The 27,124-nt window shown below is 41.7% G+C and overlaps 1 protein-coding gene across 3 annotated transcripts in view; it reads left to right on the forward strand.

The window, feature by feature from the left end:
• The window catches only part of LOC137538987 (serine/threonine-protein kinase D3-like), a 195,860-nt gene that overhangs the window by 121,450 nt on the left and 47,286 nt on the right, over positions 1-27,124 (forward strand). For all 3 annotated transcript variants that reach the window (XM_068261442.1, XM_068261443.1, XM_068261441.1), the window contains exons 3-5: positions 17,458-17,596; positions 20,737-20,865; positions 22,769-22,953. In XM_068261442.1, the coding sequence (XP_068117543.1) occupies positions 17,458-17,596; positions 20,737-20,865; positions 22,769-22,953 (453 nt within the window). The remainder of the gene's footprint in view (positions 1-17,457; positions 17,597-20,736; positions 20,866-22,768; positions 22,954-27,124) is intronic.

The raw sequence follows: 27,124 nt of genomic DNA on the forward strand, positions 1-27,124 counted from the left end.
CCCACCTGTGAATGCTTGTGGTTTCCTGTAAGAACATCACATAGGATGCTTGGTTGGACTGAGATCATGTGCCTATTGTTGGCAGTTTCAGCAATGGACCGGGGTCAGCATGGAAACTCTGGCCTCTCTTACGGCCAGTATTCAGGGTATCAGGAAATTGTGTCACAGCAGTACCCTGAGCCTAGACCAGATGAGCTAACATCCCCTCACCAGGGACGTTGATGAGCCTTCAGCAGTCATAAGTTTGTTGCCAGCAGGTGCAAAACTAGGTGAGAGCAGCCCCTGCAATTGCAGGGGGGGGGGGGGGGGGGGCAGGGCTGTGGGGGGCCCCAACTACTAACCTTCCCTTCTTCCAATACTGGAGACTATACTTCAGATCAGGTGTTTTTGTGGCTACACTTGTTATGGGTGTGAATAGGGGACACAAGGGAGGGGTGTGAACATTTGTGGGGCCCCATCAAAGTTTTTTGTTGGAGGGCCGCATGAATTGTAGTTACGCCACTTTGCCAGGTTATTGATTGTCCTTTTTTTGCCACTTTTGGTTAGCAATAACATTTTCAGGCCGAGTTCAGATCCAGAATCGTAATTACAAGCGTTTTGCAATTTTGTGCAGCGTTTTCTTCCCCCTCCCGACACTCCACTGCGCGCTGCGTTTTTGGTAAAGGCGCTTTTCTAAGATCTTTTCCAGAGCGGTTTTGTCATTCTCTTCCTGACACAAGTCAGGAAGTGAACTCTTTGACCCGGAAAATAATAAATGCAATGGCTATCATTCATAAAGCATTCCCGCATGCGGATATGCTGAAAACAGCTGACTTTACCGAGCACATAGCAAAATGTGTATTCATAAAGGCTCTTTCCGCATAAAAAGCTGACATTCCTGAGTAGAGCCGATAAATTACCGCCTTGTGCGGTGATTATCGTAACAAATGTAACAAAATGTCAATTCATAAAGATTAGAGAAAGCGGTATGCGGACGGGGAATACCGCTCCCTTGGAAGTAGCGATAAGCATGCGGATTACAGCTAAGTCAATGGAGACAGACCTTCCAAGCCGCAGCAGTGAGAGCAGCGCACGGAGGGACTCAGGCAGCTTCTCCTGGTACGCCAGCCTACCGCCAGCCTAGTGCGGTAAATCACCGCACTGCTATCGCAACTGGCAACATTTTTATTAATGAGCACACAGAAGTCTAAAATACCGAAAGCGGTATTTTCCCACATGGATTTTTGTTACCAAACTCACTTTTATGAATGATAGCCAATGTATTTATTCTAAAAAACGCTATCGCCACATAAAGCAGTTTTGTGAGCTTTTAGCTCTCTTCCTATACCTTCCATTATAGCAAAAATGCCCCAAAAATAGTACAGGCACCGCTTTGTGGACCGCAAAGCAGACGCAACGTGCTGATATGAACCTTCTCATAGAGATTCATTGCACAAGCGTTTTGTGGGTGATTTTGAAAATCACCTGCACTGGAAAAAAAACGCAAAAACGCCCCTAGTGTGAACAAGCCCTCACTCATACTGGGAGCATCCCACAAGAGCTGCCAGTTTGGAGATGCTCTGACCTAGCAACGCAGTTTGACCCTTGTCAGAGCCACTCAGATCCTTATGCTTCTTTATTTTCCATGCTGCCAACACATCACCTTCAAATCCTGTCCATTCACTTGTGGCCCATCATATTCCACCATTTACCAGGCGCAGTAACAAAATAATGGATGCTATTTAACTGTTTATGGAGTGGCGTATATAATGTAATAGTGCACAGCTGTCACAGTACACGTGTGCTGTTTGAAAGAATAATTATATGTGACTTTACTGTGTTCGCTGAACTTTGTGTTTGGTAGACAACTGTAGACCTTTCCATGTCAGTGAAGCATCCTGACTCCACCCTTACATAACCTTTCTGAGAGGAAGGTTTATGCATCACTGTCCTGCGCACACCCTAGACTCCTTTCTTTTTTTCCTTTAAGAGAAACCACATATTTTGTTTTTCACTGTTAGCCTTATGAATGAAAGTGCAGGACGCCTATCCCCGGACTTCTGCTGTAACTGTCTGCTGTTCTATGACGTGAAGTGACACCTCAGCCCACTTTTCTCCTGAGTTTCTCCTAGGTGATATTTTCACAACTTGTCAATAAAATGCCTTTTATGCCATCAACCCCCACCACCACACCCAAACCGGCAGCTTAAAGGGAACGATAACTCTAAAAAAAAAATGAGTTTCACTTACCTGGTCCATCTACCAACCCCCTGAAGCCATCATCACAGTCACTCATGGCTCCTCTGGTCACCCGCTAACAGCTACTTTTGCTTTTGCCAATTAGGAGTCAGCGGGCCGCCACGCGTACCTTTGCATGCATTCCTGCTGGTGCAGGAAGCTATCGCGGACGTTAACACATACATTTTTACGTGTTGTAGATGCAACACGTAAAAATGTACGTGTTAATGTCCGTGATAGCTTCCTGCACCAGCAGGAATGCGTGCAAAGGTACGCATGGCGGCCCGCCGACTCTGAGTCGGCAAAAACGAAACTAGCTGGTGGCGGAGGACTGGAGCAGCAGTGAGTGACTACGAGGGCACAAGATGGCTGCAGGGGGCTGGGAGATGCCCCAGGTAAGTTAAACTCATATGTATTTATTTTTTTATAGGTTAAGGTTTTTAACTGTTTCCTCTTTTTAGGTTTCAATAATTTTTATTGGGGTTTTTCAAATTTTTAAATACAGTCATTTTCATAAAACGACTTATGAATAACAGTATGATTATTACATCAAACAATGAACTATTAGACCAATTTCAACAGATCAGAATAAAAACTATTATAGAACAATGTATGTCATAAATCCTATTCAACAATACAATATAAGATGTATGCTAATAAACACTATAATACTGCTCATTGTCTGTTGTTTTCCATGGAGCTGAATCCTCCAGTAACTGGTGGACTAAGATCCAACCAACAAAATTACTGGAAGTCGCATCCAGCCTTTATAAAACTGTATTACAGTTAGATCATCATTTAAAGATTTTGATGATCTATTCTAATAAATATACAGTCTGTCTTTATATCTAGAATGTATGGAGTATTTATACCCCTACTATGTATCATCAAAATGATTAACCTCTAAACTAATAAACAATAAAAGGGGCAAAGAAAGAAAAAAAAAAGGGTGTGAATATAGTTGCCGAGAGTATATTGGAGTGCATTTGAATATTATTTTAACTTTCAAATAGAGTCCTGGGGAATTATATACAATCTGTGAGAGGGTATGAGTTCTAAAACTACATATTTGATAATTGAGACTGAGGATATAATTTGGGCCATAAATCAGTCTTCCATAAAAGTGAATGCAAATTTCCTGTTTTGACTGCCCATGACTTTTCTGCTATGAAGTTAAATTCCACTTTTTTTAAGACATCTTCAAACCTTGGAACCTGTGTAGTCTTCCAATGTTCAATAATTTGTAATTTAGTGGCTATAAATAAATGATTGAAAATAATTCTTTCTTTGGGTGGTAATTCAACTGTGTGGATGTGCAATAATGCCATATGTGGAGGTATATGAGAGAGACTTACAGGTAGTTTTTTTAAAAAATCTTCTATTTCCTTCCAAAGCGGTTGGATTTTTGGGCAAGTCCAAAATATATGTTCCAAAGAGCCTGTATGATTACACTCTCTCCAACATAATGGTGAAACCTTAGGGTCAAATTTTGAAATTTTTTCTGGTGTAAAGTACCACCGCCACAACAGTTTAATAAAGTTTTCCAAATGTGATACACAATGTGAAGATTTCTTCACGGATCTGACTGCAGATTCCCATTCTTCCTGTAAAATGTCCATTTTGAAAAAGTCTTGCCATTTCTTTAATTGCCATTTGGGGACTTCTCCCCTAACAGATAACCATGATCTGTAAAAGAGAGCCGTCCCTTTCATATAATCTTTTTCTGGGGTAAGTAATTTCTTGATTTGGGGTGGATATAGAACCTGAATTGGTATATGTTTCTGAAGATATTTTTTTATTTTAATATATGTACATTCTTCTGAACTAGGTAAATGATATGTATTAACCAGTTCTTCAAAAGATTTAAGATCCGTCTCCTCAAAGAGTTTATCCAATGTATCAATTCCCACCTCTATCCATTTATCAACAGAAATTTTCCTTACCACATTTGTGATATTTACTAAAGGAATAGATAAATTAGTAGCTAGTGTATGATTTTTGTGCTGCTTAGTAAAGTCCTTCCAGATGTTCAATGTATTTTTTATTATTGGATTTGCTGTTGGTTTTCTAATGTTCCAGACCAGATTTGTTTCTAAAAAGTTTCTATAAGTATTGTATGAAGTCTGATTTTGTTCCAGAACCAACCATTGCTTTGAATTATCACCAGTCCAAATAGCTCTGGATTGTTCCAGTATTGTTGCTTTATAATAAAGTTCTAGATCTGGAACACCAAATCCCATCTCTGATTGATGTTGCAACAATATTTTGTTCGAAAATCTAGAGGATTTGTTAATCAAAACAAATTTATTAAGTAGTCTCTGTAATGTGGTAAAAAATATTTTGGGTACTTTAATTGGGAGGTTACGGAATAAATATAGCATTTGGGGCAATATCATCATTTTAAAAGCAGATGTTCGTCCCAGCCAGGAGAATTCGAATTTAGATAAGGCTTCTAATTGGGTTTTTAATTTGGAATACCAAGGTTCATAATTTTCTTTGTATAATAGGGGAAGAGATGGCGTAATGTAGATTCCTAGATATTTAATGGACTTATTGGACCAGGAGTAAGGGGAAGAGTCTTTTAATGTTTGTATTGTTTCTGAGTCTAAATTACATGGCAATGTAACAGTTTTAGTTTCATTTAATTTATAATATGAAATTTTGGAGAAATTACTTAATTCTATTTTTAATTGTGGCAGGGATACTTGGGGGTTCTGTAAATACAATAAGATGTCATCAGCATATAATCCAAGCTTGGTTTCAGAATCTCCAAGTCTAATACCTTTTATTTGATTGTTGTTCCTAATTTTTTGTGCCAGGGGTTCTAGAGTTAAAATAAAAATAATTGGGGAAAGTGGACACCCTTGTCTTGTCCCATTAGTGATGTTAAATGTTTTGGATATGGTACCTGATGACATGACCAAGGCTGAAGGTTGTGTGTACAATGCAAGTATTGCTCTATGTAGATAGCCAGAACATCCAAACTTTTCCAAAACACATGATATGTACTCCCAATTCACTCTGTCGAACGCCTTCTCTGCGTCCAAAGAGACAAACAGAGAAGGCGTTCGACCAACCTCAATCTCATGCAAAAGAGCTAAAACTTTCCTTGTGGCATCACTTGTTGTTCTTCCCTGTACAAATCCCACTTGGTCTGTATGGATCAATTGAGGAATTAAGGGGGCTAAACGATTTGCAATCACCTTGGAATATATCTTTAGATCTGTATTAAGTAGGGATATTGGCCTATAATTACTGGGGTCACTGGAGTCTTTCCCTTCTTTCGGTATGGTGGAAATTACAGCTGTTAGGGATTCTTTGGGAAATTTACCTAATTTGGCGACTTCATTAAACATCTGGGTAAGGGGTTTGGATAATATATTCATGAATTTTTTGTAATAGTCATTAACGTATCCATCTATACCTGGGGCCTTATCTTTTTTGAGTGATTTGATAGCTAATTCTATTTCTTGTTGTTGGAAGGGGATGTTAATTTGTTTCTGCTCGAAATCTGATAAAAAAGGGAGATCTACTTCTTCTAAATATCTATCTATTTCTTGTTTAGTGGGGACTTGTATATCAGGATGTTTATCTAAATTGTACAAGGATTCATAATAGGATGCTAAGGCATCAACAATTTCTGAGGGGTGATGTACTGTTACTCCTGTTTTAGGGTGTTTTATTTTCAAGATTCTTCTAGCTATCCTTTGTCCTTTAATTTTCTGGGCCATTATTTTTCCTGCCTTGTTCCTGTCTGAGTACCAACTCTCTTTGAGCATTGTATGCCATCTATCGTACTGCTGATATAAACATTCTTTTAGTTCCTGTCTAATCTCTTCTAGTTTGGGTATTAAATTTAATTTTTTATCACTATAAACAGCATATTCCAAGGTTTTTATATCTGCTAATAGGGAATCTGTTTTTTCTCTCTTTTTCTTTTTAAGTATGGAGCCTTGCTGTATAAATATGCCTCTCATGAAAGCCTTATGGGCATTCCATAATGTTGCTCTGCTTATGTCATTGATATCATTGATAAGAAAGAAATCTTTCAAATTTTTCTGTATCAAGGGGGCTGTAGTTTTAGAATGTAATATTATTTTATTCATTCTCCAGGGTTGTCTCATATTAGGGGAATCAGAAATTTGTATTTTAATCAATATGGGGCTATGATCCGACCAAGTTCTTGTGCCAATTTGTATGTCAGAAATTAATGGTAAAGTGTATCTATCCACCAAACAATGATCAATCCTCGAAAAGGATTTGTGTACTGGAGAGTAATAAGAGTATTCTCTTTCTTTAGGATGTAAACATCTCCAGGTGTCATATAATTCATTATTCAGCAAACTGGGTTGAATGATAGCTGGTGGTTGTTTCCTTGTTGATGAACAGTCAATGATGGGATCTAATACTGCGTTTAAGTCACCTGTTATCACGAGATGTCCTTTTTTTAGTTTACCAATTTTCTTTAATTCTTTATTCAAGAAATTAATTTGGTTTTTATTAGGTGAGTATAAGTTGGCAATTGTGATTTTTTGAGAATTAATCATACCTGAAATCACTATAAATCTCCCATCATTGCTGCTATCAACAGTAAGCACATCAAACCCAGAGTTATCTCTTATGGCTATACAAACTCCACATTTCTTCTTCTTCTCCAAAACTGAGTGGTGTATGGTGGAAAATTGATATAATCTGAATTTCGAGGCCCCTTCAATATTAAGATGAGTCTCTTGCAGACAGACTACATCAACCCTTTCATCCTTTAGGAATTTCTGTAACAAAAATATTTTCCTGTGCGAGTTAAGGCCTCTCACATTAAGAGACATAACCTTAAGTTCCTGTGACATTTTTACAAATAAGCAGATATGAAAGTATACTGTATTCCATACCAATGACTCTTTTCAACTGCAATCTGTATCTTATTGATTGTGATAAGTGAAAAACATAATGTCCAAGTTTCTCGGCACTGTAGGAGTAAAGGGGGGTTAGTAAGAAATGTGTAAAGATAAAGAAGAAAAAACACATGTTCTCAGTGAGTACTGAAAAACATTAAACCAAAAACAATTTAAAAACAGTAAAAACAGAGATATTTGGCCTGTAGGCCTCGGTCCACAGCTGTGGGCCGCAAAAAAAAAAGTCAGTTCACCTCCACTGGATCAAAAAAAAACAAACCTGGAGGGGAAAAGCCTAATGGAGGGGAAAATGTGGAAGAACACTGAATCTTCTAGCAATGTAAAGTTCAGTTCATGTTGTTCCAGAAGCCTCAGGAAGCTTGTCTTTTTCTTCAGTGCTGCCGGACCACTCCATCCTTTGTGGTTTGGTAGCTGGAGTATGCTTGTGAGTTAGGACAGGAAGTGCCAATCTTCCTTCTTTTGGGTTGCTAACTGGAAGGTTGCAAAGTTTGAGGAAGTCCAATCCTTCTTGTGGTGTTTTTAAAACGTGCTGTGATCCATGGTATTTAACAAGCAGTTTTGTTGGAAAACCCCACTGGTATGGGATTTTCACTTCTCTCAGTGTAGTTGTGACTGCAGCAAACTCCCTTCTTGTTTGCAGCGTAGCTTGGGAGAGATCAGAGTATAATATCAAATGTTCATAAGGTGCTGGCAGTTTCTGGCCCTTTCTGGTAGTGGCTAAAAAGGCCTCTTTTACATGATAAAAATGTATCCGGATTATTACATCCCTCGGCACTTTTTCTGGCAAAAAATTAGGCTTAGGCAGCCTATGAGCTCTGTCTATAACAAGGTCACTGTCAGGCACAGAGGGCAGTGTGGCTTTGATGATTTCTTTCACATACTGTTTTAAATCATCTGTGGTGACACTCTCAGCAATCCCTCTAATCTTTATATTATTGCGACGATTGCGATCTTCCGCATCAATCAATTTGTTCTTCAGCCACTTCACTTCCTCTAAAAGCTCTTCATGAGAGTCCACTAGTTCATTATGAGCTATTGTGACATCCGCCATTTTGTTTTCCATTTTTGTGATGCGATCATTTGTATCAATGGCAAACTGTGAAACATGCTCTGCTAAAAGCTTTATATCATTCTGCATGGAGTTTCTAAATGAAATCATAAACTCTTTAAAGAAAGACTGGGAGAGTGCTTGATCAGTGGCATTAAACTGTGCCAGAGGATCAGGTATATCTGCAACTGTGACAGGGGAACATGGGGCCTGTCCTACCTGATTCTCCTGCTGCTCTATGCGTGGTTTAGTTTTCATAGGGCTCCTAGAAGTCGGGGTGTCCGGTGATGTACCTCCACTTTCCCTGCTGTGTATGTCCGCAGCTTGTGGGGTCTGTGCAGCATAAGTAGAAATAAACAGCGCTGGTCTGATCAGTGGAGCCTGGCTAGTTGTATAACACTGTTGCTGTTCTCTGTCACCGCGGCAACCATCTTTCCCAGCAGGGCCATACCAGTCAGATAGTTTCCTGGGCTTTGGGCTGTTGTTTTTCCTTTTATAAGTCACCCTTCGGTAATCCATCTCTTCCTGAGGTGATTCTGCACAAAATCGCCGCTTTTCTGGCTTTAAAAGCTGCTTTTTGTCGCTGTAATCAGTGTTCTTTCACAGAGCTGCTGGATTAGGCTGCCATACAGCTCTGTGGCCACGCCCCCTCTGTTTCCTCTTTTTAACGCTTTCAGCCGAGCACCTATTCCCTACCTGGTGTGTCTCTTCTCTCTCCACTTTACATTTTAAGCATTTGACAGGGAAACTTGTCTTTAAGGGTGGGGTGGGGTGGGGTGGGGTTACGGTTGTCTAGAGAGTATGGCCTACCCCCTAGACAACCCCAAACTCCCCCCCCAGGTCCCAGAAACATAGTTCAAGGTGAGAGCTGTAAAAAAAAAAGACTGTCATTCTGCTGAGACTGTAAACTTCATTTTTAGCTTTCAAACACTAAATTCTAGTCTGGGATTCTATGAAAGTCTGTTTAGGAGTAGGTCTGTAGATAAATTGTTCATCTCATCAGTTTGTTTTCTGTTCAGGTCAGCATTAAAGGTAACCTGAGATGGCGAGGGAGAGAAAAAGTATACATACGTGGGGCTTCCTCCAGCCCCATACAGGGTGATCATTCCCTCACTGTCCTCCTCTGCCGCCTGGATCGTCTGGAATTGGGCACTGAAAATCCTTCAGTCTGGTCCTGCAGTCTGGGGCGTTCTGTGCATGTGCAGCCCAGCCGGCGAGAGCACCTCTGTTGCGCTCCTGTCACCAGGAGCGTTCTGTGCCAGTGCAGCACTACTGCACTGGGCCGACTGGCACGGACTGCGCCTGGGCCGGCCGGCTGATCGGCTTTTGGGTCTGAATTCTAGACAATCCAGGTGGCGGGGGAGGACGGCGAGGGAGCAATCAGCCTGGAAGGGTATGTATCATTTTTCTCTCCCTCCCCGTCTCATGTACACTTTAACCTCTCTCCAATACAGCCTCCCGCACCCCAAGAGTAGGTGTTGTTGTGCCCTTACTGGTTATGGTGGTTGCACTTGTTCTGAAACTCCTGGCAGATGGGTTCCCTGGCTGTGAAGAGGAGGGTATGGTAGTATAAGCTTAACTTGGCTCCATCATTTTTTTGCTGTGGGGCTCTATGGTTTTTAGTTATGCCCCTGAGCCACATTACAACAAAACAGCCGATGTGGGAATATGGGCCCAATGCGCTGTGTCTATATCGCAACTGACATACCTGTATCCTGCGCAAACGGTATGTATAATCAGGCCCATAGGAATGCATGGGTCTATCTTACAAGTCGCATGGTTGGCTGCCGACCGCTCTGGAAAGTAGCCGCACACATGGTGTGAAATTACCTTCATGAAAATGTTGGCAGTTGTTTTCACAGTTTTGAGAGTTCATGTTGTTCCCTTTGGCTGTGAAACACATCACCTTTTCTTATGGAATGCAAAACATTCACACTTACTGGTAAATAAGGGTCTGCCACTAAAAGGAGATTTTTTTTTTCCAGTGATAAAATATTATTGATGTCTCTTTCTAGGTAAACATTGTAGAGGAACATATGCAGGTTGTTATCTTAATACCTTGCAAGCTATCTTCTGCACACACAGTATCTTGAAAAGTTGTGGAATGTGGAATGACTCTTTGGTATATTTGATTGTTACATTACATGATATATATATATATATATATATATATATATATATATATATATATATATATATATATATATATATATATATATATATATATATAAACACATAGGCCAATTATCTTCATAAAAAATGCTCTGACAAAAAGCAAATACATTATCTCATTGCCTTGTCACCTGTCCATTGGTCCGAATTAACAGGCAGCGACTCACCAAAACCCGCTAGCAGATCCGCAAAATGCTAGCAGATTTTGGAACGTTTTTTCTTATTTTTCTGTAGCGTTTCACCTAGCATTTTGCGGTTTTGGGAAGCGTTTTTGGTGTAGTAGATTTCATATATTGTTACAGTAAAGCTGTTACTAAACAGCTTCTGCAACAAAAACGCCTGGAAAACAGCTCTGATCTAGCGTTTTTCAGAGCGGTTTGCGTTTTTCCTATACTTAACATTGGAGGCAGAAACGCCTCCGCAATCTAAAAAATGCCTTAGCCCGGAAGTATGCGCTTCAGCAAAACGCCTCCCGCTCTGGTGTGAACCACCCCATTGAGAAACATTGCCCAAGCGTATCCGCAGCTGCAAGCGGCTGCAAAAACGCCAAAAAACCCGCTCGGTGTGCCCCAGCCCTTAAAGGTGATATGTTGGAAGCTGGAGTAATGGTTAAACATAAGGATCTGACTGGTTTAGGCAATGGCCAAATTATGATATCCAAGTCAAACTATCTGCAAAACAGGAGGTACTGTGGGGTATTCACATCGGCAGCATCTCCGAAATGGGAGGTCCTGTAAGGTTTTCACACTGAGATCATCTGCAAAACTGGAAGTCCTGAAGGGTGTTCACATCGAGAGCACCTTTGAAATGGGAGCACCTGTGAGGTATTAACATAGAGCTCATCCGTGGGAGGGCTTGTGAGGTGTTCACATCAAGAGCATCTCCAAAACTGGAGGTCCTGTGGGATTTTCACATTGAGAGCATCTCCAAAATGGGAGGTCCTGTGGGGTGTTCACACTGAGAGCATCTGTAAATCGGGAGGCCTTGTAGGGTGTTCATATGGATCATCTCAGTGATCATCTCCAAAGCAGGAGGTATTGTAGGATGTTCATGAGAGCATCTCCGAAGTTTGAGGTCATGTAGTATGTGCACACAGAGAACACCTACAATGGCACATAAGTGTCAGAACTGGATCATGATCTAATGAAAAAAGCTGAACCCTCACCTGGGTCATAGTGAAATATACATCTGTTGAAAAGTTGGAAAATTAGCAATAGTGGGGAGTGATGAAAAGTTAGCAAAATAGCAGCAATGGGAGTACTGAAAGGTTAGCAAATTATAAGTAATGGGGAGTGCTGAAAGGTTAGCAAATTATCAGTAATGGTGAGTGCTGAAAGGTTAGCAAATTAGCAGTTGGGAATGATAAAAGGTTAGCAAATTAGCGGCAATGGGGAGTGTTAAAACCCAAAACAAATCTGTAAAATAAAGGTTTGTAAATAATACTCACCCCCTGCAGACCCCATCTATTTCTCTAGTGTCCTGTTCGGCCGCCGCCACTTTCTGAAATCTAGCAACTCCATATTGAAAAGGGCCCGACCCCAGAAATCCCTCTGGAGTCAGCGCTACCTCAGAATCAAAGTGCTCCTCAGGACACATTGGAGCGGGGCAGAGAGGGACTTGAATGGAGCTGGAAAAAGCGTGAGTGGGACACATGGACGCTGGAAGCCTGCCTCTTCCTGATTTTGGACCAAAGCCTCTGGTCCCTTTACGAACCAAAAGTGTTTTTTTTTCCCTTTTTTTAATTTCCTGATCAGTGTGATTGACTCACAGGGATCAGGCAGTCAGGAGCTAATGAAAACAGCTCCTGACCGATGCACACAACTCCACTGTCTTTTGACAGTGCAGATCTGTGACAGCGGGGACACCGCTATTACATCCGGGACCCGCAGTTTTTAAAACTACGCCACATCAAGCTTAGGCAGCCACAAGTGCGGCGTTGGTTTAACTATCAGCAGTCTTGTGTCAGTTAAAAATTTGATTTTCTCTGAAAGTGAAATTTTTTTTGCTAGAGATGACGGTGGTTGGGAAGCACAGGGCAATGGACAGTGCACAGAGGTATGTACCAATGGACAGAACATAGCTATGTGGTTAATTTAAATAATCCTCATTGGGCTATGTCTCCTTTAAAGTTGATGACTTAATGAATTTTAAAAAAGATGCTGTTATGTAATTATTTATTTAAAAAAACGTATTTATTTTTTAAAAAAAGTTCACAACCAGTAGTTCACAAGCATCTTAGTGACCCTAACTATGGTTATAGGTGGAAAATTCATACACCATTTTAAATTAACCCTATCAAAGTTTGAGTCAAGGCAGCTGGCCTTACTGCATTGTGGGAGAAAGGATGGAACTGTCCGTCCCATGAAGGGGATTCAATTTATTTTCTTAAAGGGAACCTACGTTGGCTTCATACACCCAGTCATGCGCAACAGAAATTCCTGTTTTTTCTTAGATCTCCTGCACATGACTAAATGTTTGAAGCTTTCCTTGTTTAATTTTATCAAGTGTGAAATAGGTAAATTACCCTTAGGGTGCTGGCATAAAGTAGTTTACCCTTTCATCACTTTTATTGAAATCTGGTTTACATGAGCTGTGACTACTCTGAACAGTGTAAGACAATGTTTCCTAAGGTGAATGATCTATCTGTAAGCTAAGCCACAACACTTGGTTTGAATGAAGAACGAGCATGAAAAACTCTTGTCTATAGTTATAATGTATAAACTTTTGGTGTACCATGAGGCTCAGTTTTGAGACCTATAATATTTACCTTATTTACTAGCATTATACTAGAGTTTACCTTGTTTACTAGAGTCATAGTTTCTGATTCTAAGTAATACCTTGGTTTGAAGATGAAAGAGCTTGGTTTGAAGATGAAATTGCCCATATGCAATTCATTTTTTCTCCTGTGTTTTTTCCTAGGTGATATTTTCATAACTTGTCATAAAATGCTTTGTAAGCCACCAGCAAGTAACAAATTACTCAAAATAATTTTGATAGCACTTTTTCAACAACTATTAGGTACTTTTTCAACTGTAAAATGCTGAAAAGTTCGTTTAACGTGAAGATGAAAATGATCTCCTAGGAGATAACGCAGATGAAAAATGTAATTGCATATGGACCAATGTAATCCATGGTTTGTCTCCATCCAAAAAGCTGGGTCATCCATATTTAATGAATAAGCAGTGATACAGCATAAGGCCCGGTTCACATTCGCTTTAAAATGGAAGGTTTAGGGGAACAGATGCCAACGTAACCGTTGTTAACGAATGGATCCGTTCACATTGGTCTGTTTGAACTGATCCGTTCAGCGTGTTCCACGGAACATTTGGATCTACTTTGATTTTTCCAGACTGATGGTCGCATTGAACACCTGCTAACAGTACGGAGGATCACAGAGAGGGAAGAGAGCAGTGCTGGAAATCAAAATGAAATAAAATGCAGATAGAAAAAAAAACATTTTTTTCTGGGTGATTACTGTGATAGGCTCACAGCCACAGCTATCACAGAGTTATGAGCCAATGAACATGTCTCTTGACCTGCTCACAGAGCTCAGCTGTCATCGGACAGCTGAGTGTAGCCGTGGCAGAAGCGTGATAGCGGTGGGAGCGTAAAGAGCTCACATATTGAAAACTACGTCTTGGCCATGATAAGAGTCCCTTAACCTCCCTGGCGGTTAATTTTTTTTGCCACTTAGGCAAAAATCCTTTTTTTTTTTAATTTTTTTTTGTTTCATGTAAAGCTACCAGAGTGGTAGCTACATGAAACACCACTAGAGGGCGCATGTGTCCCTCTAGTGCGATCGTCGCCGGCATCAATAGCAAACAGGGGAACGCGTATATAACGCGCTCCCCTGTTTGGCTTCTCCTGTCGCCATGGCGACGATCGGAATGACGTCAGACGCCTCCGATCCAGCCCATAGCGCTGCCCGGGAACTCATTAGTCCGGGTAGCGCAGGGCTCTGGCGGGGGGGGGCCTCTTGCGCCGCTGCGTGCGGGCGATCGCCGCAGAGCGGCGGCGATCGAGCTGTACGCGCGGCTAGTAAAGTGCTAGCTGCGCGTACAGCATTTTAAACTGAGCAAATCGCCCCACCAGGGGCTGAGATATCTTCCTGCGCGGCATAGCCCAAGCTGCCACCAGATCGACCAACAGATCTCTCTCTGATTGAATCTGATCAGAGAGGGATCTAATGGCTGCCCATACACTGCACACAGATTTTGAATCTATTTCAGCATGAAATTGATTCACAACCTGTGGAACAGCCGCTGCCGCCTGCCTCCCCACCCCCAGGTCACTCTTGCTCCCCTGGTCAGCAGCAATACATCACCTGTCCGCCGGCGCGAGTTCCCAGGTCTGTGCTGTCCCTTCTTCCAGCGTCCTTCTCCATCTTCTTTTCACTTCCTGTCCCGTCCAGCGGAAGTTCAAATAGCAGAGCGCCCTCTACTGTTTGAACTTCGCCTTCTCACATGACGGGACAGGAAGTATCTTCAAGACGGAGAAGACCCCGGAAGAACTGAGAGACTGCAGGGACTCGCGCAGCTGCGTCGGTCGTCATCGTATCGGACGCGCTCCTGACCCGCCTGCATTCGAGCTAAATTTTCTGCCTAGACAGATGATCGTTTTCGGGTGGAAATCGGTCGATCGGTCAACATTTGCGTTAATGATTTTACAGCAGATTCAATCACAGTGATTGAATCTGCTGTATTTCAACTGAAATCGTTGTAGTGTATGGTTACCTTAAAGGTACTCATGCACTTAGAGATTTGCAGAAGATTTGACCATCGATCTGACAGGAATCTATCTGACATGTGCCACACACAAGGAACAGATTTCCAATAGATTTCAGAATTAAATCTACTGAACATCATTTGAAATGCAGTGTTGCACCATTCGATCCGATGCAAACCTTTGGGCCATTGATCTGCTGCCAACAGCCGATCGACCTAGTTTTTCTGTTCGGAAAGATCAAGCAGATCTATTGAAGTCGGCCAGAAATTGATTGATTGGGCGATTGATCATGCTTCCTGCTGCATCAATTTCTAGCCGATTCGATCACAGTGGTGGAATCGGCCATATATATCGATGGCAGAAATCGACCAGTGTATGGGCTCCTTTAGGGTGTAGATTTAGATAGAGCACCTCCAGAGTCGGTTCATACAGATAATTACAGAACAACTTGTATAGCATATAGATTAGATGCGTTTGCAGCAGGATGACAAAAAAAAAGTTTAGCTTCATTTTAAAGAGGAACCACAGCAAAAATAATGTACTGAATAAAATGTATTAATTATTAAGTCCGTGTTTGCCAATTGTACAATCTTTCCTCACACTGATTTACACAACTGGAGTCTTTAGTCCTGTCAGGTGCAGCTCTTTGGAATGTTTGTTTGGAGAATTTTGAAGACAGCGAAAATAATGCCTAGTCTGAGTCTCCCAGAATGCTCTTTGAGGAGTATTCCAAATAGCTAAACAGCCTAGGCTAAGCATCACTGGGAGGGCGGGGCTACATACCAATATACAGTACAACCATATACAGATCAGGGCTGTGGAGACAGTCGAGAGTCACTCCGCCTCCTTGCACGTAGCTCCACCCAACGCGTTTCATATATCAGTACTTATCAGGGCCGTGCCCCTGATGAGTACTGATGTACGAAACCTGTTGGGCGGATCTACATGCGAGGAGGTGGGGACACGAACCATGGGGAAGTTTGCATGAGAGGGCCGACATCTTGCTGAGCGCTGATCCAGAGCATCGCACGGGGAGAGCCCGGTCAAAACTCTATGCTATTGAAATCACCTGATTTTTGTGAGTGCTTTTAAATTGTATATGTTTATTTTATTAAGCGGTGTTGCACTATAAGAAGTATTATGTTTATTTGAGATACTATAGGTCCAAAAGGAACGGATTAGTGTTCCTCTGTAGTGGGGGAACACAAAGTATTGCTACACAGGAAGAGGAAGCTTCTGTTTTGTGTAAGACACAGTGTGACTGCAGGAAGAGGAAGTTCCAGAATTCTTGAATTCAACAGATATTTGAAAAATTGTATGGTGTGTGGGCACTTTATGCTGTGATTACACGATATGTTTTTTTGTAAGAATCGTTCCGATAGATGCCTTCGATGATAAAATTCCAACATGTCCGATGTTCCGCTCGATTCATTTCTGCTCGATTTCTTATAGAAGTAAATGGAAAAAAAAGATAAAAACGAGTGGAAGAAAAGCGAATCGAGCAGAAAATCGAATGGCTAATAGATCGCGCACCAAATCGAATGCAAAAAACGTACCGTGTAATTAAGGAGTGAGAGTTGAGGAGTCGGAGCAATTTTGGGTACCTGGAGTCTGTGGTTTCTGAAACTGAGCAGTCGGATGATTTTTGTAACGACTCCTTAGCCCTGGTATAGATATAGGAAATGTTTCTGATGCTAAAACCAGGAAAATAACTGTAAAAGTGGGTATCCAGAATAATTTACTACCTTGTACTATATGTCACTACAGTGCCTCATTAAAGGGACACTTAAGTCAAACAAAAAAAATGAGTTTTAATCACCTAGGGCTTCCAATAGCCCCCTGCAGCTGTCCGGTACCCTCGCCATCTCCCTCCGATCCTCCTGGCCCCGCCGGCAGCCACTTCCTGTTTCGGTGACAGGAGCTGACAGGCTGGGGACGCGAGTGATTCTTCGCGTTCCCAGACACATTAGCACCCTCTATGCTGCTATATGGTATATGATATATGCTATAGCAGCATAGATGGCGCTATTGTGGCCAGGAACGCGAAGAATCACTTGCGTCCCCAGCCTGTCAGCTTCTGTCACTGAAACAGGAAGTGGCTGCCGGCGGGGCCAGGAGGATCGGAGGGAGACGGCGAGGGCACCGGACAGCTGCAGGGGGCTATTGGAAGCCCCAGGTGAGTAAAACTCATTTTTTTTGTTTGACTTAAGTGTCCCTTTAAGCAGTTTGTTTCACTGATATTACTTTTTCTAATAACACATGGAACAGGTATCATCTACTTCAAGCACGCGAGGTTGGTGACAGAATAACTTGTCTTCTTGTACATTAACATTTTTGCTATTTTATTTTGTAACTGAATTCTATTTTCTTGTATATCCCTAGTACCCTGAATATGGATTCCTGGGCATTTCAGAAAAGATCCAACTATTTCGGCACAATGTTAACTCAGAATATGTTCTTGAGCGTCTTCTGCCAATCAACAGCATCGCTGAAGGGGACCTGATTGAAGTTGTCCTACCTGGTAAGAAGCTGAATATACTACTACAGTGGTTTATTCTACTTCAATTCTTCCGACCAGTAAACTGTAGGTCTAAAGTATCATTAGAGGGATATGTAGTCTCCTGGGTAATCAGAATGCTATGAAGTTGTGTTAGTTAAGCTTGTGTGCTTGTCCTGGTTCCTGTGCCCAATATCTGCACCTAGGCCTGAGATTGTATAAGCTCATCTGAGATGTTAGTTCCTGTTCACTATCCTGCTATCCTGTACCCTGAATACCTTTCATTGAACTCTGTCATTGTTTCCTCCTGAATATGCCTGTTCTGACCCCAGGATTGCATACACACTCGGTTAGTTATTTTGGTACTTCGTCTGGTTCTTAGCGGCTGACTTTCTCCACCTGATCCAGTTTCAGCAATGATCCAGTTTCAGGAACAAGCAGAAAAATGTATATTCAAAAATGTCCTATGTAGCTTAGTGGTTAGCTTCCTCACTTTACTGGAGTCTCTGGTTCAATACTTGGCCAGACCACTAACTGAATGGAGATATGTTCTTCCCATGTTTGCAAAGATTTCCTCAATTTTCACAAAAATATATTGCAGGAATAATTGGCAGCATCTCAAATTGTGCTCTAGACTGTGGTAGCATTAATTGGACAAGGAGTGGGAAAATGCATATGTGATAAAGGAACCAGTCCAGTAGGAAATATTTATGAACTAGCTCATTGCCCCAAACAATTATAGCTGGCACATAACTTTTGAGTTAAAGAGACTCCGTAACAAAAATTGCATCTTGTTTTTTATCATCCTACAAGTTCCAAAAGCTATTCTAATGTGTTCTGGCTTACTGCAGCACTTTCTACTATCACCATCTCTGTAATAAATCAACTTATCTCTCTCTTGTCAGACTTGTCGGCCTGTGTCTGGAAGGTTGCCAAGTTCTTCAGTGTTGTGGTTCTGTGATGCATCTCCCCCCTCCAGGCCCCTCTCTGCACACTGCCTGTGTATTATTTAGATTAGGGCAGCTTCTCTCTTCTCTCTTATCTTTTACAAGCTGGATAAATCCTCCTCTGAGCTGGCTGGGCTTTCACATACTGAGGAATTACATACAGGCAGAGCTGTCTGCACTCTGCAGGAAGAAACAGCCTGACACTTCAGTGGAAGATAGCTGCAGGGGGAAAGAAACACACAAATGATCTCTTGAGATTTAAAAGGAAGGGTGTATACAGCCTGCTAGTGTATGAATGTATTTTCTATGTGTGGACATACTGTACATCAACCTACTTCCTGTTTTGGTGGCCATTTTGTTTGTTTATAAACAAACTTTTTAAAACTGTTTTTAACCACTTTTAATGCGGCGAGGAGTGGCGAAATTGTGACAGAGGGTAATAGGAGATGTCCCCTAACGCACTGGTATGTTTACCTTTGTGCGATTTTAACAATACAGATTCTCTTTAAGTATTCTTTATTTATTTGACATTTTTAGTGAAAGGAGCTTTGGCTTCCTGACTCCTGGGATTTCTGCAGACCATATAACTACAGTAGGGATATTAGACTGTGTGTTTCTCTAAGTTACTGATTGCCCAGCAAGCTCTTGGTGAACCAGAACTCCTAGGAGCATGTAAGGGGCTAAAAGAGATCAAAAAGCCTCCTTACTAAAATGCTTTGCAACACAGAGGTTTGCCTTCTTAAAACGGAGGGTATTTGCAACAATTCAGGTTGGAGTGAGCTCTGAACAAAGCGATGATTTGCATATTCAGTAGTGATGCATTGTGGGACATCTCAGATCTCACTCCAACCTGAATAATTGCAAATAACTCCTGTTTTAAGGTGGAAAACTTCTGTTTTGTGTATCTCTAAGGGACAGTTAGTGAAATTAAATGTTAGAGTCTGTATAATACGGTGTCAGTAAAAAAGGGCGCATGCGGGCAGTGGACTAATGTGGCGCCGCCATAGGCACCAATAGAAAATATCAGTATGCGGGCGCCGGAGTGGAAATTTGGCACCCGGCAGGTAGCGGGCTCTGGTACTGCTCCCAAATGCCGATATTTTGTAACCCCCGACATTTTACGGCGGGAGTTTAGGTTTAGGCATAAGGTAGTGTGTGCGAGGAGCAGGGTTAGATTTTGGCATTAGGAAGGCGGAGTGTCTGGGGGCAGAGGAGGGGGATATGGTTGGGGTTGGTTCAGGCATTAGGCAGGTAGTGTGGGGTGGGGGGGGGGTTAGTTTTAGGCAAGTAGTGCGTGTGTGTGTGTGGGGGGGGGGGTTAGGCACATTAAGTAGGTAGTTTGTGTGTGAGGGGGTGGAGGTTTAAGGTTTAGACATCAGGGGTGGGTTCTGTGTGAGAATAAGGTTAGGTTTGGCTTTAGTAAAATATCGGTATATACCGATATTTTACTATCGATCTTACTGCATTCTCAAATTTGCAGGCGCCTTTAATGAATGTATCTCATCTCACCACATGGCCTATATGCAATTAACTTCTTCTCCTAGGTGTTATTTTTATTTAGTGCTTTGGTAAAATGGCCACTGCATAGATCGAAATGTTTATTATGGCTTTAGCGGTACCCAGTGGGTATTTTGGTAGCACTCAATAAATATCAATGTTTGTTGGCGCAGATACCGGCGAAGGATGAGTTTAGTGGCTAAGGCAGTGCTGATATCAGTAGGTATTTCGGATCGGGGGGAGGGGGGGTCAGTTCAGTTAGGGTGGGTTAGGCATCATTAGAGGGAGGGCTAAAGGGAGAGTAATGTTAGGTTTAGCGAAAGTAAGATATCTGTAAAAATAACTGATATTTTACTATCGTATTGCCCAATGGTAGAATACCCATCATTTTACCGATATTCTACAAGCTGCTTTCTCCAGCGCTCAAACATCCATGGCACCATTTTTAGAGGTACGTTGATCCTGTCTCAACTATATTCATTTAAAATTCAAAATGCAGATCTATTTTTCATAAAACAATAACATTGTATAAGTTGTTTTTTATTGTATTTTTCATTATATGGTTTATAGTTACATCTTACAAGATTGTTTGAAAATGAGGTTTTATGTTCGTTTTAGAAGGTTTGTGCATTGCTATCAACTGTACATATCAGCCACTTTTCTTTAGAACACTCACACATCAAGTACGTCCCTAATGTGAATGTAATGTGCTTTTTCCAGCTTCTGTGTCCCTTGACTTCTCTATCCGTCCTCACATCCTCTTGGTCCACTCTTACAAGTCTCCGGCCTTTTGTGACTACTGTGGAGAAATGTTGTTTGGCTTGGTGAGACAAGGGTTAAAATGCCAAGGTGAGTAAAGCTAAAATATATTAGACAGATGGAGTTTTAATATGTGCTATTTTTGTTCCATGGGGGCCAACCTTTTTGGAAATTCTATAAATTATCTGCTTGGCTGATGTTTTAAAGTGGACCTGAACTCAGGACTTCCTCTCTGCTCTAGAAGATATGCAACAGCATTACAACCTTTAAAGAAAAACATTAAAACACCAACAAATCCTGCAATAAATCTGCAGTGTGTCTACTTCCTGCTTCCATGGAAGCAGACATAGGGTTAACATCCTGTGTGTACAAATTAGCAGCTTTGCCATGGCAGGGGAGATTCCTGAGATGACACAGCTGAAGAGATCAAATTACAATGGTGATTAGTCACAGATGAGGGGGAATTAGACAGGCTAAACTCTCTAAATACATACAGGGTACATTTCTCTATGTTTTCCTTCTGTCCTGTGTGAGAGTTCAGGTCCACTTTAAGTGGCAGTTGACTCTTGCACCAGACACTAAAGGGTTATTTCTGTCTCCGACCTCTATTGACACTGATTTTGTCCTCTGGTCTCTTCATAGCTTTTTACAGACATAACATTATATAAGATCATCCTTGTTATGGGTAAAAGGATCAGGATGGCCAAACTTTTTATACGACCCCTGGCTGATGGGTTCCCAGGCTGTGGGGTGACCAGAAGAGGGCTGAGGAGGCATCATGATTTGTAGTTACGCCCCTGTGTAAATGTGTGGAATTGTCTTTGTGAAGGAAGCTCACCCATAACTCATGCTTACATAATTGTTCTTGAATTCATTCTTAGCATTTTCAATGACGTACTTCATTCGGTAACCATAAGTCGGTAAATTGCAGTAAGAACATGTTAAAATCCACAATCGTTTCCCTTTGAAATTACCGCTTGTGTAAAAAAAATGCATAAAAATTGTAAAAGAGTGCGGTAACGTGTCGTAAAACATGCAGTAAAAATTGTTATTTTAGAGGTACATATCACAAAAAATGGAATTCAGAATGAAAAAAACTGCATATTGTTATCGTAAATTACCGATTTTTGATCAACTACAAGTACCTGGCGCTATTTTTCACATCACCTCCAATGACATGTAGTATGGAGTCTTTTGAGCTGTGTTTCCTGGACTTTGGACTTTTTTCAGCAAAAAAACTATTTTATGCACTTATTCTGCATTTTTACCAAACTTTGTTTCACTGTTAACGCAATCTTACTGCACTTTATTTACCAAACTTTACTTGCACTCGGTAAAATTAATGGGAATTTGGAAAAAAAAATGATTCTACAGTAATTAGAAAACGAGCAGGAACATGAAAGGGGGATTTTCTGGAAGCTGGGACTGCCTACTTAAATCCCATCTCCCATCTAAAAATCTATTGTAATAGCATATAAATCAGAGTGCTCTACACAGACAGAGGAACACATTTGTGCCTGGATTTAGACTTAAAGTGCATCAGAGGTGAATTTTTTTTTTTTAATATACGGTATACAGTACTGTGTTCTAGAGACCCTTCAGATTCCTGTGTGCAGAAGCTGAGTGTCCTGGGTATGCGCAGTTTGGAAAGAATCTGACCTGCACATGCCCAGGACACTCCTGATGCTTGCCTGTGTATACACGGCTGTACAAGAACTACTACAGAGAAGGCATGCGACCGGAGTTCCAAACTGGGCATTCAGCGACAAGATGAAGGGATGGCCAAAGTAAAGAAATAGCCTGGAGGAGTCTAAAGAGTCTTTAGAACACTTAGGTAAGTATTGACTTAAAAACTTTTTTTCACCTCATGTTTGCTTTAATTAGAACAAGGAAGATGGGTCAAGTCTGGAAGGATAATAGCTACTGTTTCTTCACATGAAACAAAAATAAATAAATATGAAAATGAGCAGTTGTTTTTATTTTCCTTTCTCAGGTTGTGGACTTAATTATCACAAGCGTTGTGCCTTTAAGATACCGAATAATTGCAGAGGTGTGAAAAGAGGCCACCTGTCCAGCCGCTCGTTCACTGGAGCAAGTTCCATCACCAAGCCCAGAGCTGCAACTCTACCAACTGGAGGAAGCCTGGAGGACCTAGGGGTGAATAACGCTGATCAGCAGGTAAATTGGTTGTCCCAGCAGCAGATTGCATGCGGCCTTTCTGCAAAGAGATGGTTTGAGGTTGGCTTGGATGGTCATCGTTCCTCCACAAATATGAATGCTGTCTTAAGATGTTATTACATTTATTTTATGTTTTAAATACTATGGTCCTATATGACACTGTATAGAGAACAATACAGAGAGTAGAGCGTACCTTAAATACGTACATAGTTCATAACAAAACTGCATGCATAGTTAGTGTATGGTATAAATACATCCAGCAATTTAGGTACATACTGTATCTACATGTAGTGTTGGTGTTTAAATTCATAATATCATTCCGAATTTAACCGAACACCACACTTCAGCACTGAAGTTGCGGACAGGGTCGGGAGTTTACTAACATACGCTTCACAGTGCGTTTCACATGACTCCATACTTCCTCCCTCCAAGCCGAAAGGATGAAGTATCAGAGTCACATGAAACGTGCTGTGAAGCCAAGTAAGTGAACGTCCCTTGACATTGTCTTAAGGTTCCGTGCTGAATGGTGCTGAAGTGTGGTGTTCAGGTTAATTCATAACAATGTTCTAAATTCGCAAAACAAGACACAGAACATTTATATCAGGCTTTTCTCATGGCAGACTCAAAGTGCCATAGCTGCAGCCACTAGGGTGCGCTCTATCGGCAGTATAGCAGTGTTAAAGAATCTCGCTCAAGGTTCTCTAACTGAATAGGTGCTGGGTTACTGAAAAGGAAGAGTTGAAATTCAAACCCAGGTCTCCTGTGTCTGAGGCAGTATATTATCGCACACAAACACTTTCTCGGATGGAGTAGGGTTAAGACACTAAGTAAGGTGACTAGAGGTGACAAGAAATCTTGCAGACCAACAGTTAACAATTCTTTTAGTGGTGATGTGGATATATACTTGAGGAGGGTCTAAAGCAGCCTTTCTCAACCTTTTTACCCTGGAGGAACCCTGCAAATACTTTTTGGATCTCAAGGAGCCCCTTCAAGTAATGTTTGGATCTCAAGAAACCCCTGGCATGGTCTTTAAAAGCTGATGTGGCTGTTTAAGCCACTACCCCATTACAGTGCCCTTTATAACAAATTCTAATGTTTTTTTATTAATGTGCTCATTATTATTCTGACCCCCAATTTAGTGCTTTTTTTTTACAGTACCCCCTATTATAGTGTGCTCACTATCACATTTCCCCCAACCCCCTTGATGGGGAAAAATGCCAATGAACCCCTGCAGAGTACTCAAGGAACCCTGGGGTTTCAGGGAACCCGGGTTGAGAAAGCCTGCTCTATGCCTTTCTAAAGAGATGCCTTTTTAGGGTGTGCTTGAAAGTTTCAATGCTTGGAGCATAGCAGACAAAATGTGGAAGAAAGTTTCAAAGGAGGAAATGCGCTAAGTCCTGGGTGCGAGAATGAGCGGTTGTCACCAAAGAGGGTTTCAAGTGAGGTGGTATCTGGAAATGAATGAAGAAATGTATGGAGGTTGCAACTTGTGGAGAGCTTTGTAAGAAAGTGTTAGAAATTTGTAGCGTATACTATGGGTAAGTGGAGGCTAATGGTGGGATTGGCAAAGAGGACCACCTTCAGAATAGTCGAAGATGAGGTGGATGATATGAGCAACAGAGTTTCAGTAGGTACTGAACTGGCACCGGTTTGTTTTTGTTAGACTGCAGAGTAGGATGTTGCAGTAGTCAAGATGGGATAAGATTATGGCATGCATAAGCATTATTGTAGCCTCTTGTGTGGTGAATGGCCATAGTCAGAATATACTGGAACCAGTAGCTAGGGCAACATTTCTGCATAGGACGGCATGGCGCAAGATGGAGTAGTATCCAGAAGGCCAGGCATGTTGTTTAAAGATCCAGCATGCACACTCACTAGATTCTTGTCCAAGTGTGAACACGTTAATTCTGAGAAAACAGCATGACAGAAGATCAGGCCCGGATTTACCTCACAGCAGCCTATAGGCACAGATATCCTGGCACCTTAGACTTTGCCCTCCATGAACCTACAACCCCCACCAAAATGCTTTGCAAGTGTGCTGGCTGTCCAAGCTGTCACCTCTCCCCTGTGTCCCTTGTCTGATGTAGGTAGCTACAGGTGCCCCTAATTATTAGGTAGCCAAAAGTACTCTTAATATGAAGTGGATAGAGGTGTCCTCAAGTATTAGGTAGCTAGAGGAACCTCAGTATTAATTAGCTAGAGGTGCCCCTGACTGAAGGGAGATCTCATCAGTGGAATGCCGAGAGCAAGGTCAGTAACCTCTCATTTACACTGTCAGGCATAGGGATGGAGGAACTAGGGGAGGGGAGTGAGTTGCCTTTCCATCATCAGGTACCTGTAGGCATGTGCCTACAGTGCCTTATGTTAAATATGACCCTGCAGATGACAGACAATCAGTGACTCACGATAATAGAGTAAAGTAGTCAAGAGAATAAAAGTTATACAAAAAAGAATTGCTCCAGACCGCACGTGTAGATGGTGAAGAGCGGGGTACAATATCAGAATATTATGGTATACCAACATCCAGTAGGCGAGGGAAGGAATTAATACTGAAATATTTGACCATGGGAAACCACCCAGACAGGAAAGGAGATGTTCAAGAATACACTAGCACCTTAATGCTAAGGGATGAGGGAGTATGGAGAAGCAGAAAATGACAGATTGCGCCAAAGGCAAAGAAAATCCAATGGATTTAGCTTCCAAGAGGTTGGTGGTGAATTTAGTGAGGGCTATTTCAGCAGAATGTTTGAAGTAAAACCCAAAATGAACGGGGTCAAACAAGGTGGTAGTGGAGAGATGGCAGTTCTGAGTGGTTGTGCCATTGCAGCAGTTTAGAAACAAAGGGAAGAAGCGAGGCAGGCAGAGGTGTAACTACAAATCATGTGCCCCCCCAGCAAAACTTTCATGAGGCCTCCAATAATCCCAACCTTTTCCTTGACTACCCATGGTGACCCTCACAGACTGGGGCCCATCTTGCAAGGGTAATAAAACGTGTGTGGGCATCATAATCTTCATACTCATAACAAGTGTAGCCACAAAAACTCCTGATCTGAAGGATAGACCTCCTTATCGGACAGGAGTGAAGTAATAGTTGGGACCTCCTTACAGCTCTGGACCCTTCTGGGGTTGAATGGACTGCACCCTTTTAGTTACGTTCTTGGAGGCAGGGCAGTAGCTTAAAATGACTGGAGAGAGAGAGAGAGAGATTAGTGATTTTGATTAGTGATGTTTGAGTTAGAAACTGAAAATTACAATAGAGTGAGAGAGGCTGCAAAGAGATAGAAATGAAGGATGAGGAGAGCTGGGAAATGGGATGAGTAGTAATGGGGTACAGAGCACAGGCTAGAATGCAGTTCCGTTAAGGCAATGACGCTTGAGAGGGGAGGAGTTATTGTACAAGCAGGAGGAGGAGGAGTTTGTAGAGGCTGGTCAGGCTGGTGAATAGGTCTACATGATGAAACTGTTTCATATTGTATTGATCATGTTTGGAGGTGGGGGGGTGATTAGGAGAGGAGGTAGGAGGCATATGTCACAGACCGCAAGGCCGGTCTGCGGATGGGGTAAATCGATCAGCGTCAGAAATCCTCTCACACGGTCATTTGTTCATCACGAAGGGTAACCCGCGTTCGCAATTTGATGAACTGACTCACGAAGGGAGCGTTCGGATACCAACGGATTCACCACACACATACAATTCAAAGATCTGCCACCAAGCGAGTTACACAGCCCGCTACTGTAATTACTAGGACTTGGAGAACGCTTTAGTAACCCCTAGCAGTATGCAGGAACCTGGGTCAGATCGTTATATCTGGGCCGGGTTCTCGCATGCGGGTTATAAAGGTATACTTCTATTAAACACAGGGTAGCGAGTTCAAGAGAATAGGTACGATTGTGTATGTTCAGCAACAGGTCATAACCGCTAAACGATTTTTAAAACGTTTAATAACAAAAATGCATTACATACAGTTATATACACCAATTAACATATACACACAGAGCTTAAAAATAAAAGGGAATAAAATCAGAAAATTCTTACTTAGTTATGCTGAGCAGTGCATTTGAAGAATGAAGAAAAATAGTCCAGTTTAAAAGTAGGCATTCAGATTTAGAAGTCTTGAGCACTGCAGGCGCTGGCTCTCCTTAAGCGCCTGCATGAACGTTCCTGGTCGAT

This window comes from Hyperolius riggenbachi, chromosome 11 (assembly GCF_040937935.1).
Source record: "Hyperolius riggenbachi isolate aHypRig1 chromosome 11, aHypRig1.pri, whole genome shotgun sequence".
NCBI classification, from domain to species: domain Eukaryota; kingdom Metazoa; phylum Chordata; class Amphibia; order Anura; family Hyperoliidae; genus Hyperolius; species Hyperolius riggenbachi.